The 16,995-nt window shown below is 44.3% G+C and overlaps 1 protein-coding gene across 8 annotated transcripts in view; it reads left to right on the plus strand.

Moving 5' to 3' along the window:
- LOC310922093 (kinesin-like protein KIF2A) overlaps positions 1-16,995 on the plus strand; it is a 195,143-nt gene that overhangs the window by 108,874 nt on the left and 69,274 nt on the right. For 7 of the 8 annotated variants that reach the window (XM_083882424.1, XM_083882419.1, XM_083882420.1 and 4 more), the window contains exons 3-6: positions 1,399-1,515; positions 1,959-2,013; positions 9,707-9,829; positions 10,413-10,513. In XM_083882424.1, coding sequence (XP_083738550.1) covers positions 1,399-1,515; positions 1,959-2,013; positions 9,707-9,829; positions 10,413-10,513 — 396 coding nt within the window. The remainder of the gene's footprint in view (positions 1-1,398; positions 1,516-1,958; positions 2,014-9,706; positions 9,830-10,412; positions 10,514-16,995) is intronic. The other variant, XM_083882425.1, reaches the window with a different exon arrangement.

Consider the following 16,995-nt stretch of genomic DNA (forward strand, 5'->3'; position numbering starts at 1 on the left):
CAGCAGGCAGCAGCTTGGTGAAACATGGAAAGCTCTTTATTATCTGACTCCAATAGGCTTATATACATTTTGTACAGAGGGCCAAGATTGGCCCAAAGAGGTTACAACCTCCTGACTCCATTGGTCAATATGACCATCAGTCAAGTTCTCTCTCAGAGAACAAGAATGCAAAACATAGAGATAATTTCTAAGAATACAACATTGTTTACATGAAGCAGCGTGAGAAGGTGCTGCAAAGACTCAAACACTTGAAAGCAAGAAATTCAGGGACGACAGGTGTAATTCATGTTTCTTTTGCACTGTCTGGGAAATTTCAAATAATTGAGATCTCTTTCTTTTTATGTTACAAAATGTCTTTCATATTATGCAGTAACTGACAAATTACCACAGTAATACTAGCTACTTCTGTTTTAATTTAATCACTTTACAGAATTATCAATACGTATTGGTGTCACATCCCACTCCTAAGAGGAAGGGAGCACCCAAGATTCATAGATGCCTATGGTTGAAAAGGAATGGCAAAAGCTAGAAGGATCCAAAAAAACTTAAACTTACAAAGTTTTATTATCAAATCATACACTTGGTGTGGAAATTGATATAAGTTTTGCCCTTATTTTCTAGTAGTAAGGAAATAAAAGAAAATAAGGAATAGAGAGAGAGCGAGAGATCAGGTGGGAGAGGAAAGGAGATCACCAGTCCTGGTTCCAGTGTCAATCTAGCTGATGGGGTGTTCAAGGTCCTGGAGGTACCACCCAGGCTTTGTGGGGGTACCTTTTCATAGATAAGTTTTCCCCACCATGGGATTAGGTTTCTTGCTCTCCATGTCAGTGAAGTAGCATGCACAGTCTGCTCTTCTAAGCCTTTCTGGAAATGGGTTGGGGGACTTTGAGGGTCTTTGGTGGTCTTGATCCTCCTCTATTGGATTGGCCTTCTGTCCACAGTTCATGCCCATTTCTTGACCCCACCTCTGCACTTGCACTGTCCTTTATGTTGTATAGTCACTGTGGACCAGAACAGGGAAGTAGGCCCCAGAAAGATGCTGCCCTACCTTTGTATGGCTTTCCTCTCCAGCCACATCCTGTTCTAACTTGCCCACTTGCTCAGCTATCAGTGTTTGAGACATAGCAGTGCATTAACTCCTTGTTGTCCAGGCTTCGACAATTGGTTATTTTTAATAATTCTCTTTTCTGAAGGATGTGTTTTCAAGTTACATGAAGACCAAAGCTTACACTGTTTTTAGTGGAAATAAAATAAGACCATTCAGGTTATAGAATTAACAAATTGTGGGGTAAAAAACACTAAATATATTTATTGTGTATTCTCAAAAATATCAGGAGAAATGGAAAGGGTGAATATTGTTCTAAGAATCATAAATGTATTTTATATTCTTTCACACAGATTGACTTGGAGAGCATTTTTTCACTTAATCCAGATCTTGCACCTGATGAAGATATTGAACCTAGTCCAGAGGTACCACCACCTACTTCAGCAGCTAAAGTAAACAAAATCGTGAAGGTTGGTAATACCTATGCAACATATTCATATTAAACTTCCAGTACTCCTATACATGTTGTTATGCTTGAATTTTTGAATCTAACTTTTGTGTCTGTGGAGCTACTTGATAACTGTGTTCCTTTCTTTTTCCTATGCTGAATAGGGGCTTCTAACAACTTTATAAGGACAGGTTTGGCAGAGGGGGAGTTAGGGACTAATATTTATATAGCTAAATACATCTCAAGGAAAAATATTGAAAATGTTTTGGAGGTTGTTTTGAAACAATATAGATAGTTTAAACAGTCTTCACCCTGGGCTCTTATGGGAAGGATTTGGTAGCAATCACCTCTTTGTATTGCTAATGTCATGTTATTTTTATTCACTGGAAAGAAGAAGAGGTAGAGCTGCAGTTTATGTTTTCAATAATAAGATGACCAAATAACAGATATTTCTTTCTTTTACAGAGTCGTCAAACCATGGCACCTATAAAGAATGACACTCCTGCCAGAGATAACAGAGGTAAATGTTATCTCTTTCCCTTTGTCGGGATTTGACACAGGCTAAGCGCCATGCACCCACAAAAAATCATTTATTCATTCTCTTCTGCTATAGTTGAGCAGAGGAGGGGGAAAGAACAACTAAAGGGGTTCATGAATCGAGGTAAGGATTGGAAAAACACTATGTGCAAAACAGGCTCAAAAAAGGTATAAAGAAAAAATTATTAACAAAATTAAAAGAGGATTATAAGAATTAAAATAAACCCTTAGAACACTTCCCCCCCTCCAGCCCTTTTTTCCTTTCCACTGACAGCACAGGGAGACAAAACAGGGGGCTTTTAGTCAGTTTGTCACGTCTAAAAATCTTTCTTCAGTTCGCCTAAGGAGACGAGTCTCTTCTGCTATGCTGTGGGGTCCTTCCCATGGGAGACAGTTCTTTGTGAACTTCTCCAACATGGTTCTAATTTTCACAAGTAGCAGTCCTGCCCAAACCTGCTGCAACATGAGTCCCTCCCACGGGCAAAACAGTCTTCCCACAACTGTTTTTTCATGGGTCATTTACTTCATGGGGTATAGTTTTTAAGGATGAGCTGTTCTAGTATAAAAACAAGGGTCCTCTTCCTCTGTCTCTGGAAGCAAGGGTCCTCTTTCTCTGTTCAAGTTTCTCACTAGATTATAGCATTTCAGCATCCACATGCTCCAGCATGAGCACCTTTTTCTCATGGGCTGCGGGTAGACTTCTACATCCCCCCATGCACTTAATGAATTACAGGGAAACAGTTTGTTGTATTATAGTCCTCACCACAGCTTGTAGAAGAATTTCAGCTCCAATGCCCAGAGCACCTCCTCCCCCCCCTCCCTTCTTTTCACCAACCTTAGTGTCACCATGTTGTTCTCCTCACATGTCTTCACCTTTTCTTTTTCTCTGACTTGGGAGAAAATTGTCCATAGGTTTGTTTGTTCTCGAATTCCCTCGCTCCTGGCCACATGGTCCCTGCCAGCATCAAGCAGGCAGTGCTGGCTGCCGGCTCCATTTAGTGCCTCTTTTCATGCAGGACGCAGAAAAAAATGAAAAGCTACTGCCTCCACTCCTGCCTTTCTGTCTGCAGCATGGCTGGTTAAGAGTGGCTAAGCAAGTAAAGTTCATTGCGAGCCATGCTGAGAGAGCAGCAGCCACATGGCACATCCCCAGCCATGCTGCCCCAGCTGCACAATTTCAGCCACATTGCCCTGGCCGCATGGGCGTTCCCAGCACTGGCCCCGGCCACATGGTCTCGCCCATGTGGCTGCTCATGGCACCAGGATGGCCCCCCAGCAGGATGGCCCTGGCCAATAAGGGCTCTGGCAGCTGTGCCGGGAAGGGGCCCAGTGGCCCCCCTGCCACCCCTCGGAGGGGAGGAAGAAAGAGATTGTACGCATTTTTTCATTCTTAAATATGTCATCACAGAGGTGTTACTAACTTCTCTAATTGGGCCAGCCAATATGTCCATTGTCAGAGCTTTCAGGGATTGGCTCTGCTGGACATAGAAGTATCGAGGAGCTTTTCTCTCAGAAACAGCCTCTGTGGCTTCCTCCACCCCCACTAAAAGCCAGGTTGTGTTAAACTAACACACACTTTCAAGGAAGTAAAAAAACATGGGAACATTTTAATCTCCTGCTCATACAACATTTCTTGATAGTTATGCTTTTCTAATTCTAACCCTATGGGTTATTTCTCACTTTACAGTTAATAGTGAAAAATCTACAAAATGCTCAAATATCACAGGAGGATAAGTGAAAATTTTGTGGTTTATGAATATAGATGCATCTAATAACAGTAGAAAGAATAGTTATTTCTTGTTGTTTTCATTTTCTCTCTTGCATTAGTTTGTACTGATGATAGTAATGATTCTTTTTCCAAATGTTAATCTACTGTCATTAACTCAGGCTAGATTCCATTCTGTCTGTTTAGACTTGTAAAACAAGTGGTTTTGTACATCTTTTTATGTGTTCAGACTCTTCTGGTGGATGATTGGGATCACTTTCTACCATTTGCCTCTGGGGGTGTGTCCTGGGTTGACAGTGCTCTCTATCCCATATCGTGGACTCCCTTGTTATGTCTAACAGCTGTCCCTGCTTTACTGTTAGCTGGGCGGGCACTGTCTGCTTGCTCACTCGCTCTGCTGCTTGGCTTCCTGGCTTTCAGGCTTGCATTGCTGCTTGCAATTTCTGCTTATTTTCTTGCCCTTTCCTTCTTTCTCTTTCTGCTGCCTCTGTGTCTCTGTTTGTTTGTTTGTTTGTTTTTTCCCCTTCCCCTCTTTTCCCCTTCCCCTTCCCCCTCCCCCTTTAAGATTTAGGACCGGCACCCGGAGCTGACCTGACTGGAGGAGTCTGAGGAGGATCTCCGGGGCCCGTGAAAGAAGCTCTGCGCCCTCCCCCTCACAGTAACCTGAGCTTTTTTTTTTCTTTCTTTTTTTTTTCCCTTGTGTCGGGGGGTGTTCATTTATTTGTTAATAAACCGTTTTTTTCCACTTTTGTTTGAGAGATTCCTTCCCAAACCCAGGGTTGGGGAAGGGGTGGTAGAGATTTTGTTATGAGGGGATTCCTTTGGAGGTTCTCCCCTAATTCAACCCAAACCAGAACACCTTTTGGTGCGTTGGCCGGGAACATTGAAGCCACAAGACTATAAGGCTTTGGTTGACACTGGCTCGCAGTGTACATTGATCCCATCGAGATATGTAGGGGCAGAATCGGTTTCTATTGCTGGTGTGACCGGGGGATCACAGGACTATACGTTGGTGGAGGCAGATGTGAGCCTGACTAAGAATGAGTGGAAGAAACACCCTATTGCGACTGGCCCAGAGGCCCCATGCATCTTGGGCATAGATTACCTCTGGAGTGGGTATTTTAAAGACCCGAAAGGGTTCAGGTGGGCCTTCGGAGTAGCAACTGTGATGGCAGAAAGCATTCGACAGTTGAACACCTTGCCTGGACTGTCCGAGAACCCGATCACCATAGGACTTTTGAAGGGAGAAGAACAAATAGTACCAATTGCCACTTCAATAGTGCATCGGCGGCAATATAGAACCACTCGAGATGCTGTGATCCCCATCCATAAGATGATTCGAGAGCTGGAGAGCCAAGGGGTGGTCAGCAAAACCCACTCACCCTTTAACAGCCCTATCTGGCCGGTGCGGAAATCTGACGGAGAATGGAGATTGACTGTGGATTATCATGCCTTGAATGAAGTGACTCCACCTCTGAGTGCGGCCGTACCAGACATGCTGGAACTGCAGTATGAGCTGGAGTCCAAGGCAGCAAAGTGGTATGCCACTATCAACATCGCAAACGCATTTTTCTCTATTCCTCTGGCAGCAGAATGCCGGCCTCAGTTTGCCTTTACATGGAGGGGAGTGCAGTACACCTGGAACAGACTGCCCCAGGGGTGGAAACACAGCCCCACCATCTGCCATGGGCTGATCCAGGCCACACTAGAAAAGGATAAGGCCCCAGAACATCTACAATGTATTGATGATATCATTGTGTGGGGAAACACAGCAACAGAAGTGTTCGAAAAAGGAGAGAAAATCATCCAAATTCTCCTGGAAGCCGGCTTTGCTGTTAAGAAAAGTAAAGTTAAGGGACCTGCTCGGGAGATCCAGTTCCTAGGAGTGAAGTGGCAAGATGGATGGCGTCAGATTCCTACAGATGTTATTAACAAAATCACAGCTATGTCCCCTCCAACGGATAAGAAGGAAACACAAGCTTTCTTGGGTGCCATAGGTTTCTGGAGGATGCACATTCCGGAATACAGTCAGATTGTGAGCCCCCTTTATCTGGTTACCTGCAAGAAGAACGATTTCTATTGGGGCCCTGAGCAGCAGCAAGCTTTCACCCAGATCAAGCAGGAGATTGCTCATGCTGTAGCCCTCGGCCCAGTCAGAACAGGACCAGATGTGAAGAATGTGCTCTACTCTGCAGCTGGGAGTCATGGTCTGTCCTGGAGCCTTTGGCAAAAGGTACCTGGTGAGACCCGAGGCCGACCACTGGGATTTTGGAGTCGGAGCTACAGGGGGTCTGAAGATAACTACACCTCAACGGAAAAGGAAATCTTGGCCGCCTATGAGGGAATCCAAGCTGCTTCAGAGGTGATCGGTACGGAAGCACCACTCCTCCTGGCACCCCGACTACTGGTGCTAGGGTGGATGTTTAGAGGAAAGGTTCCCTCCACCCACCATGCCACCAGTGCTACCTGGAGCAAGTGGATTGCCCTCATTACACAACACGCCCGAGTTGGGAAACTGCATCGCCCTGGAATTTTGGAAGTAATTACAAACTGGCCCGAAGGTGGAAGCTTCAGTGTCGCAGATGAAGAACAAGAAGCAGTGACTCGGGTTGAGGAAGCTCCACCCTACAACCAGCTGCTGGCAGAGGAAGCACGTTACGCTTTATTCACCGACGGTTCCTGCCGCGTCATAAGGATGAGTCGGAGGTGGAAAGCAGCTGTATGGAGCCCCACACGACAGGTTGCAGAGGCCACTGAAGGAGAGGGTGGATCCAGTCAATTTGCTGAACTCAAAGCCATCCAACTGGCCCTAGATATTACAGAGAGAGAGGAGTGGCCAAGGCTCTATCTGTATACTGATTCTTGGATGGTAGCCAACGCTCTGTGGGGATGACTGAAGAAATGGAAAGAGGCGAACTGGCAGCGTAGAGGAAAACCAATTTGGGCCGCTGAAGAGTGGAAAGATATCGCGGCCCGGTTAGAGAATCTACCTGTGAAAATTCGCCACGTAGATGCCCATGTCCCCAGAAGTAAAGCTAATGAGGAGCAGCAAAACAATCAGCAGGTAGATCAAGCTGCAAAAATAGGGGAGCTGAAGATAGACCTTGACTGGGAGCACAAGGGAGAGTTGTTCCTAGCACGATGGGCCCATGATGCCTCAGGTCACCAAGGTAGAGATGCCACCTATAAGTGGGCACGAGACCGAGGGGTGGATCTAACCATGGACAGCATTTCTCAGGTTATCCATGACTGTGAGACGTGCGGTGCCATTAAACAAGCCAAGCGGATGAAGCCCCTCTGGTATGGAGGGCGATGGTCTAAGTACAAGTATGGGGAGGCCTGGCAGATTGATTACATCACACTGCCTCAAACCCGCCAAGGCAAGCGCCATGTGCTGACCATGGTAGAAGTCACCACGGGATGGTTGGAAACCTACCCTGTGTCTCATGCTACAGCCCGCAATACTATTCTGGGCCTTGAAAAGCAGGTCCTTTGGAGGCACGGTACTCCCGAGAGAATTGAGTCAGACAACGGGACTCATTTTAAAAATAATCTTATTAAAACCTGGGCGAGGGAACATGGCATTGAATGGGTGTACCATATCCCCTACCATGCACCAGCTGCAGGTAAAGTGGAGAGGTACAATGGGTTGTTAAAAAACACCCCAAAAGCATTGGGTGGGGGGTCCTTAAAGAACTGGGAGCAGCATTTAGCAAAGGCCACCTGGCTAGTTAACACCCGAGGTTCCACCAACCGAGCGGGTCCTGCTCAGTCTCAGCTCCTTAATAGAGTAGATGGAGATAAAGCTCCAGTGGCCCATGTTAGAGGTTTGTTGGGAAAGACAGTATGGATCAACCCCGCCTCGAGTACAGGCAAACCCATCCGTGGAATTGTCTCTGCTCAAGGACCGGGTCATACATGGTGGATAATGCAGAAAGATGGAACAACACGATGTGTACCTCAGGGAGATCTGAATGTAGGGTGAAACTCATATGTGCTGAATGTTACTACCATTGTCTGTACATTAGATCACTCAGACATGAAACAGAAGGAAACGAATAAGTGTCAAAGGTCTGAGCAAGTAAGACGAATGGAAATGTGTAAGTGTCGAAGGTCTGAGTAAGTGAGATGGAGGTTTTTATTGTGTGTCCACGTATGGGATAAGGGGTGGAATGTCCTGGGTTGACAGTGCTCTCTATCCCATATCGTGGACTCCCTTGTTATGTCTAACAGCTGTCCCTGCTTTACTGTTAGCTGGGCGGGCACTGTCTGCTCGCTCACTCGCTCTGCTGCTTGGCTTCCTGGCTTTCAGGCTTGCATTGCTGCTTGCAATTTCTGCTTATTTTCTTGCCCTTTCCTTCTTTCTCTTTCTGCCGCCTCTGTGCCTCTGTTTGTTTGTTTGTTTTTTTGTTTGTTTTTTCCCTTCCCCTCTTTTCCCCTTCCCCTTCCCCCTCCCCCTTTAAGATTTAGGACCGGCACCCGGAGCTGACCTGACTGGAGGAGTCCGAGGAGGATCTCCGGGGCCCGTGAAAGAAGCTCTGCGCCCTCCCCCTCACAGTAACCTGAGCTTTTTTTTTTCTTTCTTTTTTTTTTCCCTTGTGTCGGGGGGTGTTCATTTATTTGTTAATAAACCGTTTTTTTCCACTTTTGTTTGAGAGATTCCTTCCCAAACCCAGGGTTGGGGAAGGGGTGGTAGAGATTTTGTTATGAGGGGATTCCTTTGGAGGTTCTCCCCTAATTCAACCCAAACCAGAACAGAGTGTTAAATCAGAAATCTCACGAAAAGGGGATTTTTTTTCAAACCAATATGGTTTAAATTTGAGATATCTTCTTGATGGACTTTCCTCACATCCATATAAGTCATCATTTGTAGTAAAAGGTCTGTTTTGTATGGAATAACCCTGTAGCTTGTATTTTATTAGGTCCTGTGCATCTTACTATTCATGGTTGGCCTAAGTTTTTGTTCTTTGTTTGCCTTATAATTAAACTTTTCTCAGCACACTATCTTGTTTAGTGTAGTTAATTCATGCTATAAGCTAGATCTATCCTATTTGGGATGATCTGGAGATTTGTTTTCTCTGTCCTATTTGATACCTGTTTCCATGGTTTTCTCCATTTTGCGCAGTGTGCTGGTCTTCATTTGGAATGTCATCTCTAGGCTACTAATCAAAAGTGTTACCTTCATTTTCATACTCTTCTGGCAGATCTTGTTAGGAACATGTACAGGAAAATGGCCATCTGAAGCAGAGCTGCTTGAAGCAACTCTGAAAAACAACTTTAAACATTCAGCTCTACCAGAGAGGCTTGCATGCATGCCACTTTCACTGCATTCACTGGGAACAGGCATCACTCTGCATCTTCAGAAATTAGAGTCCATTATCACATATTATAGAATCAACAAGTTTAGCTTTCCAGAACAGTGTCAAAAAGGCTTGTTTATTCCACTTACAGATTGAGCTGCAGATTGCTGCCTTTCATTTCTATCACTCTACTCATCCATATGTTGTAGGTTCAATGGGGTGGGACTGTTTTGTAATATTTAGAGAATGTGAAACAGTGAGTCCTTTTTTTACTAGGTTTTTGTGTATAATTACAATATAAATAAAATTTCAACACTTCAAACTTTAAAACTGCATATCTCCAAATACATAATTTATTTTATGCACATAATAAGTTCTATTAATTAGGTAGGGAAGTATTTAAAAATACATACATGCAGCATTGGTACTTATTAGTTATGTTGTGTTGGTGCATAACACTAGGATAAAAGAAGCTGCATACTGAATGTCTTTATTAATAGATTTTCTACATGTATGGCTCCCCCCTCCCTCCCCTCAAAAAATTGTTGTCTTGAAAGGGGCCTCTTTTTATCTTGTCATAAAGCATTTCAGAATTGGATAGAAATGTTACTCTTCCATATCTGGATGAGCTTTGTGCTTTTCATTTGCAGTGGTTGGTTCTGCACGCACACGGTCTACTCAGCTTCCTGAACAGTCTTCCTCCTCACAACAGAATGGTAGTTTTTCAGATATATCTCCAGTTCAAGCTGCAAAAAAGGAATTTGGACCCCCTTGTATGTAAACCATGTATCAAGGATTCATTCATTCTGGACATTACATATACATTTTCTTCAATTATGTTGTTGTCCATAAATTGCAAATGTTCTATATATGCAGTTGCCTGTAGGCTTCCTCAAGAAGCTTTTTCAGAGTTATATGGCTAAACAAATGCTCACTTTTGTCATAGTTGTTCTTTCTGTCGAATTTATTTTTCATTTATCTCTTTTTAACTATGACAGTGGGTTGTTTTTTGTTGTTTTTTTTTTTCATTTACCTGGGCTTTCTTTTAACTCACACCAAGAGATCACATGTATCCAAATATCATCACATGTCCATATATTTTTTGAGGGTCATTTTTATATTTTTGGTTCTGTAATGATTGTCCCATTAGTATAGCTTTTTGCATTCATTTATTATATACATTTTAGAAATTAAATTGCTGTAATTATTTTGTACTAATACTGATATGCTTGAAAAGATAGTTTACATAAATGAATGCATTTTAATTCTTCATAAATTAATAGAATTGAAAAGTTATAGTGTAAATACTAAATTCATGCAACATTAAAAATATTTTTCAATTATATTTTCTTTAAGCACGTAGAAAATCCAATTGTGTAAAAGAGGTTGAAAAACTGCAAGAGAAACGTGAAAAAAGAAGGTTACAGCAGCAGGAACTTAGAGAAAAAAGAGCTCAGGTTAGTATTTTTAGCTTAAATGGAAAATGTATATCAGGAAAAGAAGTTTGCAAAATTATGTGCTTATTTTCAGTCTTCAGAAATTTTTATAAACTATAATAATCTTGAAATTAAATGCTTTCATCTTGTATGTGGTTTCAATAAGTATTTTGGTACATGGTTGCATTGCTTTGATAACTATTTCTTTAGTCAGTTTTCCCCCTTTTCTTTCCTACAGAAATAATTGCTTACAAGTGCTTAGCATTCTGTGTGTTATTTAAAAATTAAGTCCTTATGAAAGCTATTGCTTAAGGAAAATATATTGATGAAAATAAGCAAATATTTGGCATTTAGATAGGGCTGTTATTCTACAGAAGGCATTAATAAAATTCAGGTGATTCTTGAATACCTCCAGTGAGGGAGACTCCACAACTGCTCTGGGCAATCTGTTCCTATGCACGGTCACCTGCATAGTAAAGAATTTCTTCCTCAATGTTCAGATGGAACTTTCTGTGCAACAGTTTCTCCCCATTGCATCTTGTCCTACTGCTTGGCACTACTGAGAAGAGCCTGACTCCAGCCTCTTGGCACCCACCCTTTAGATATTTATATATATTGATGAGGTCCCCTCTCAGTCATCTCTTTTTGAGGCTGAACAGGCCAAACTATCTCAGCCTTTCATCATATAAGACATTATCCAGACCCTTGATCAACTTAGTAGCTCTCTGTTGGACTTGCTCCAGGATGTCCATGTCCCTCTTGTACTTAGGAGCCCAGAACTGGACACAGCACTCCAGATGTGGCCTCATTAGGGCTGATGACAGCAAGCTCAGTGCCGTGGTTGGTACACCTGAAGGACTGGATGTCATCCAGAGGGACCTGGATAAGCTCGAGAAGTGGGCACATGGGAATCTCATGAGGTTTAACAAGACCAAGTGCAAGGTGATGCACCTGGGTTGGGGCAACCTGCAGTATCAATCCAGGCTGGGGGATGAACTGATAGAGAGCAGTCCTGATGAGAAGGACTTGGGGGGTGCTGGTGGATGAGAGGTTGGACACAAGCTAACAATGTGTGCTGGCAGCCCAGAAAGCCAACCATGTCCTGGGCTGCATCAGAAGCATGGCCAGCAGGTTGAGGGAGGTGATTCTGCCCCTCTGCTCTGGTGAGACCCCACCTTGAGTACTGCATCCAACTCTGAGGTCCCCAAGACAGGAAGGACATTGACCTGTTGGAGCAAGTCCAGAGGAGCCCACCAAGTTGATTAGAAGAATGGAGCACCTCTCCTATGAGGAAAGGCTGAGAGAATTGGGTTTGTTCCATTTGGAGAGAAGTCTCTGGGGTGACCTAATTGTGGCCTTCCAGCACCTGAAGGGTGCGTACAAGAAAGATGGAGAGGGACTTTTTATAAAAGCATGGAGTGACAGGACAAGGGGCAATGGCTTCAGACTGAGAGTAGGTTTAGATTAGATATTAGGAAGAAATTCTTGACTTTGAGGGTGGTGAGGCACTGGAACAGGTTGCCCAGAGGACTTCTGGATGCCCCATCTCTGAAAGTGTTCAAGGGCAGACTGGATGGAGCTCTGATCAACCTGGTCTAGTAAAAGGTGTCTCTATCCATGGCAGGAGGGTTGGAACTAGATGACCTTTAAGGTCCCTTTCAACCCACGCCATTTTATGATTCTATGAGTAGAGAGGCAGGATCACCTCCCTTGACGTGATGGAAATGTTCTTCCCAGTGCATCTCAGGATACCATTGACCTTCTTGGCCACAAGGGCACTGCTGACTCATGGACAGTTTGTTGTCCACCAGGACCCCCAGGTCCTTCTCCACAGAGCTGCTTTCCAGCAGGTTGGCCACAGCCTGTGCTGATGCCCAGGGTTATTCCTCCCCAGGTGCAGGACGCTGCATTTGCCCTTGTTAGATTTCAGATGGTTCCTGTCTGCCCATTTCTCCAACCTGTCAAGGTCCTTCTGAAGGGCTGCACAGCACTGTAGGGTATCGGCCACTCCTCCCAGCTTTGTGGCATCAGTGAACTTGCTGAGGAGGCAAACAATACTTGGCCTAGTATTGAACCTTGGGGGACACCACCAATGACAGGCCTCCAACTGGACTCTGTGCCACTGATCATGACCCTCTGGGATCTACTGTTCAGCCAATTCTCAACCTACTTCACTGTCCACTCATTCAGTTCACACTTCCCAAGTTTGCCTATGAGGATGTTCTGAGAGAATGTTGAAAGCCTTGCTGAAGTCCAAGTGGACAATATCCATTGCTCTCTCCTCATCTATCCACGTAATTGTTTCATCTTAGAAGGTAATCAGGCTGGTCAAACATGATTTCCTTTTAGTGAATCCATGCGATTGCTTCTTATCACTTTCTTGTTCTTCATGTGGATAGAGATGGCCTACAGAATGAGGCACTCCATCACCTTTCCAGGGACTGAGGTGATGCTGACTGGCCAGTAATTCCTTGGTCTTCCTTCTTGCCTTTTTTGAAGACCAGGGTGACATTTGCTTTCTTCCAGTCCTCAGGAACCTCTCCTGATCTCCACAACTTATCAAAGATGATCACGAGTGGCCTCTCTATGATGTCTGCCAGTGCTTTCAGCAATTCTGGATGCATCCCCTCAGGGCCCACAGACTTTTGGATTTCCAGTTTGCTTAGGTGTTCTCTGACCCAATCCTCCTTGACCAAGGGAATGTCCCACCATTCCTTTACCCTGGTCTCCTGGGTCAGAGATCCCTGAGGGCTGGTCTTATTGGTGAAGACTGATGCAAAAAAGGCATTCAGTACCTCTGCCTTCTCTGTGTCATCTGTTACCAGGGTCCCCTGTTCATTTAGGAACCTGCCCACATTATCCTTTCTTTTCCTTCTGTTATTGATGTATTTGAAAAAGTCCTTTTTGTTATTCTAGACATCTTTGGCCAGACAATTCCAGATGGGCCTTGGCCTTCCTCATCTCATTTCTACTTACTCTGACAGCCTCTCTCTATTCATTCCAAGTGGCCTCACCCTGCTTCTATCTCCTGTGTGTTTCCTGCTTTTGCATGAGTAATGACAGGAGTTCTTAATTCATCCAGGCAGGTCTTTTTCCCCCTGTTCCCGAGATACTCCTGTGGTGGGCTGACTCTGGCCAGATGCCAGGCGCCCACCAAAGCTTCTCTATCACTCCCCTCCACAGCTGGAGAGGGGAAAGAATATAACAAAAGGTTCATGGGTTGAGATAAGGACTGGGAGAGATCACACACTGATTACCATCATGGGCAAAACAGACTGGAGTTGGGGATATTAATTGAATTTACTACCACTCAGAGTAGGATAATGAAAAACAAAACAAATCCTACAAAACTCTTCCCCCCTACCCTCCCTCATTCCCAGGCTCAACTTTATTTTCAATTCTCTACCTCTTTCCCCCAGTGACACAGGGAGACAGGAATTGAGAGTTATGGTCAGTTCATCACATGTTGTTTCTGCTTCTGCTTCTTTCTCAGGGACAGGACTCCTTCCCTTTCTCTAGCGTAGAGTCCCTCCTCTGGGAGACAGTCCTCCTCAAACTTCTCCAACTTAACTCCTTCCCACAGGCTACAGTCCTTCAGAAACTGCTCCAATGTGGGTCCTTTTCCACAGGGTGCAGTCCTTCAGGAACAGGCTGCTCCAGCATATATCCCCCACAGGGTCACAAGTCCTGTCAGCAAACCTGCTCCAGCATGGGCTTCTCTCCACAGGGCCACAGGTTCTGCGAGGAGCTGACTCCAACGTGGGCTTCAGACAGGGTCACAGCCTCCTTTGGGCATCCACCTGCTCCATAGTGGGCCTTCTCCATGGACCATGGGTGGACCTCTGCTCCCCTTGAACCTCCATGGGCACAGATGTCTCACCATGGTCTTCACCATGGGCTGCAGGGGAATCTCAGGTCTGGCACCTGGAGCACCTCCTCCCCCTTCTTTCTCCCCTGACTTTGGTGTCTGCAGAGTTGTTCCTCTCATATATTCTCACTCTGCTCTTCTATGGCCCCAAGTACTTCCACGCAATAATTTTTCCTCCTTTTTAAATATGTTATTACAGAGGCATTACCACCATCGCGGATGGGTTCAGCCATTGCTGGTGGTAAGTCCATCTTGGAGCTGACTGGCATTGGCTCCATTGGACATAGGGGAAGCTTCTTGCAGCTTTTCACAGAAGCAACCTCTGTAGCCCTCCCTCTACCTGCAACCTGGCCATGCAAACCCAATACAACTACCAGTCTGCTGGTGACATGAGAAATATCATCACCAATTCAGGCAATTTACTTCATGGTTTAATGATTTTTCTAAGCTGACCTAAAATCCCTTATTTTGAATTCTTATTTTCTATTTTCCATTCACTTAAACAAATGCAAAGCATTACTATAGCTTTGTGTGTGAGGAGTAAATAATTGGAGCAAATAATTTGATTCATATGTTAAAATTCTTTGATGTGGTGCTACAGCTCAATTTTTTTTTTTATCACTTCCGTGACAACACTTTTCATCCATCGTTTGCATATTCTGTTGTTGTTTTGAAATGCATCAAAAATTAGCCAAGCACTGGCATCTGGTGGGCAAGACCTTTAAACAGTTTGAAGAATATTAGGCAAATACCTTTTTCATAATAAGCAATACCCCTTTCTGAATGTTAGAAGGAAATGTTTCAGCAGGAATACATTTATAATTAACTCACTATAAGTAGGTTTTAGTTCACCGTAGTCAGCATGAACAACTTAAAGGTACAGTCAACTGATTACCAAAGCACAGTTTTGTCTGAAGTGTGAATCAGCTGTGTTACAAGTGTAGAGACATGAGCTGGCTCCATTTCAGCTTATTAACCCCAATGCAGTAATTTCTGAAAGCACCTATCATCAGATATGATCCAGGAGTTTTAGCCCATTTGTGGGAAACCATGCAAAGTTTAATAAGATCTGAGCACCAGAGCTGGCTATGCATGGCATCAGCAGCATGTTCTGAAATGGGGTAAAACCTGATAGTTGCAGGGAGAACTTACAGGAAGTGTAGCAGCATGGGGATGGATGGTGGTTGCTGCTACCTCTCCCCAAAAAGCATCTCTTCTGGAGAAGCCACTTGGGTGGGCACACAGGCAAGGGACTCAAGTCCACACACACACACACCACGGCTGGCTCAGAGAAGAAAGGCAGGAAGGGTCTCCTGTATAAGGTTCCAGTAAGGTTTATTTTGCAGATGCATGCTGAAGGTTCCAAGGACAGAAAGACTCAGATCAAAGGAATGTCCAGGGTTAAGTATGGGGGTCAGGAGCCAATGGTCTGAACACAGGGGCGATACAAGGGCAGGACAAAGGGCAATGACCTATAGGAGACATAAGGGCAGACCATCAGCAAAACCACAACCAATGGGGAAACAGGGAAAGGAGAAACCTCGAGAACCAGGGACGTATGAAAAATAGAGGTGGGCAAGGCCCACAGGCCAATGGGAAAAGCAAAACAGGTAGATTAAGATAATGCTGCAGAGCACCCTGGGAGAAGCCTTTTTTCTCACCTTAAGCTATGAGGCATTCTTGGACCCAATGACAGATTCTTCCAGGGCAAAGTCCTAGAAGTTTCCCTTAGAGGCTCAAGGGCCTCCATAAGGAAGAACATTTGAGTGATTCTACAGTGAACCAGCACAGCCCACAGTAGGCTCAGTAGCTGTCTCGGTTTGGATAGACAGGTATCTGCCAAGGAAGATTGGAGTCTCCCTTGGAATGTATCACTCCCCTCCCTCTTTTCAAATTATTATAAATTTGCAATTAAAAGGCTGTCAGGCAAAGATTTTGGGAATAGATATAGCAGTTCTTTACTAGGGATATTAAAAAAAAATAAATGTTGTAGTACAAGAGAATAAGCAAACAAACAATAAATTTTAGAAAACCTATACAAAGTCAGAAATACAACTTGACTCCTTGTTGGTCAGGGTGTTGGAAACATTCCAAAAGTCAGCCCTCCTGGAGTGGCAGATGTGGTCCTGTTGGAAGCAGAGATGATCCTGTGGAGCCAAGGGTCCAGAGATGGGTCTGGTTTTCTTTTGGGAATCTTGTGGGAACACTGGATGTCTGGTGAGACTTATGGCTCTTTTTTATCTAGGTGGAAAATGGTTTGGCTTCTCCTCCCTGGGTAGAACATTTTACAATAGGATGATGAATTGTATCATGTCATTGGTGAGCTTTAATGGCCCTATTAACAGAAGATATTCCCATGGGGGTAGTGGAAGAGTGAACAGAGATAAGAAGCAATGCCCCACCCGGTTTTTAACAGCTGGCTTGTTATCAGAGAAGGCAGTTACCCCCTCCCTTCTGGAGTTACAACAGATAAAGAAAAATCTCCCCAACCGATCTTTGGCCACCTCTTTGTTTTGGTCAAGTACTCTTAAGTATCCAACACTTAGTCTCCTTGGTAACTTATGGGGAAAAAATTCTTTAAAGTAAAAAAGGAACAAATCTAACCCCAAACAGTAGCTCAGGCTTTGCAAGGTTT

Source organism: Zosterops lateralis (genome assembly GCF_965231275.1).
Source record: "Zosterops lateralis genome assembly, chromosome: W".
Lineage (NCBI taxonomy): Eukaryota > Metazoa > Chordata > Aves > Passeriformes > Zosteropidae > Zosterops > Zosterops lateralis.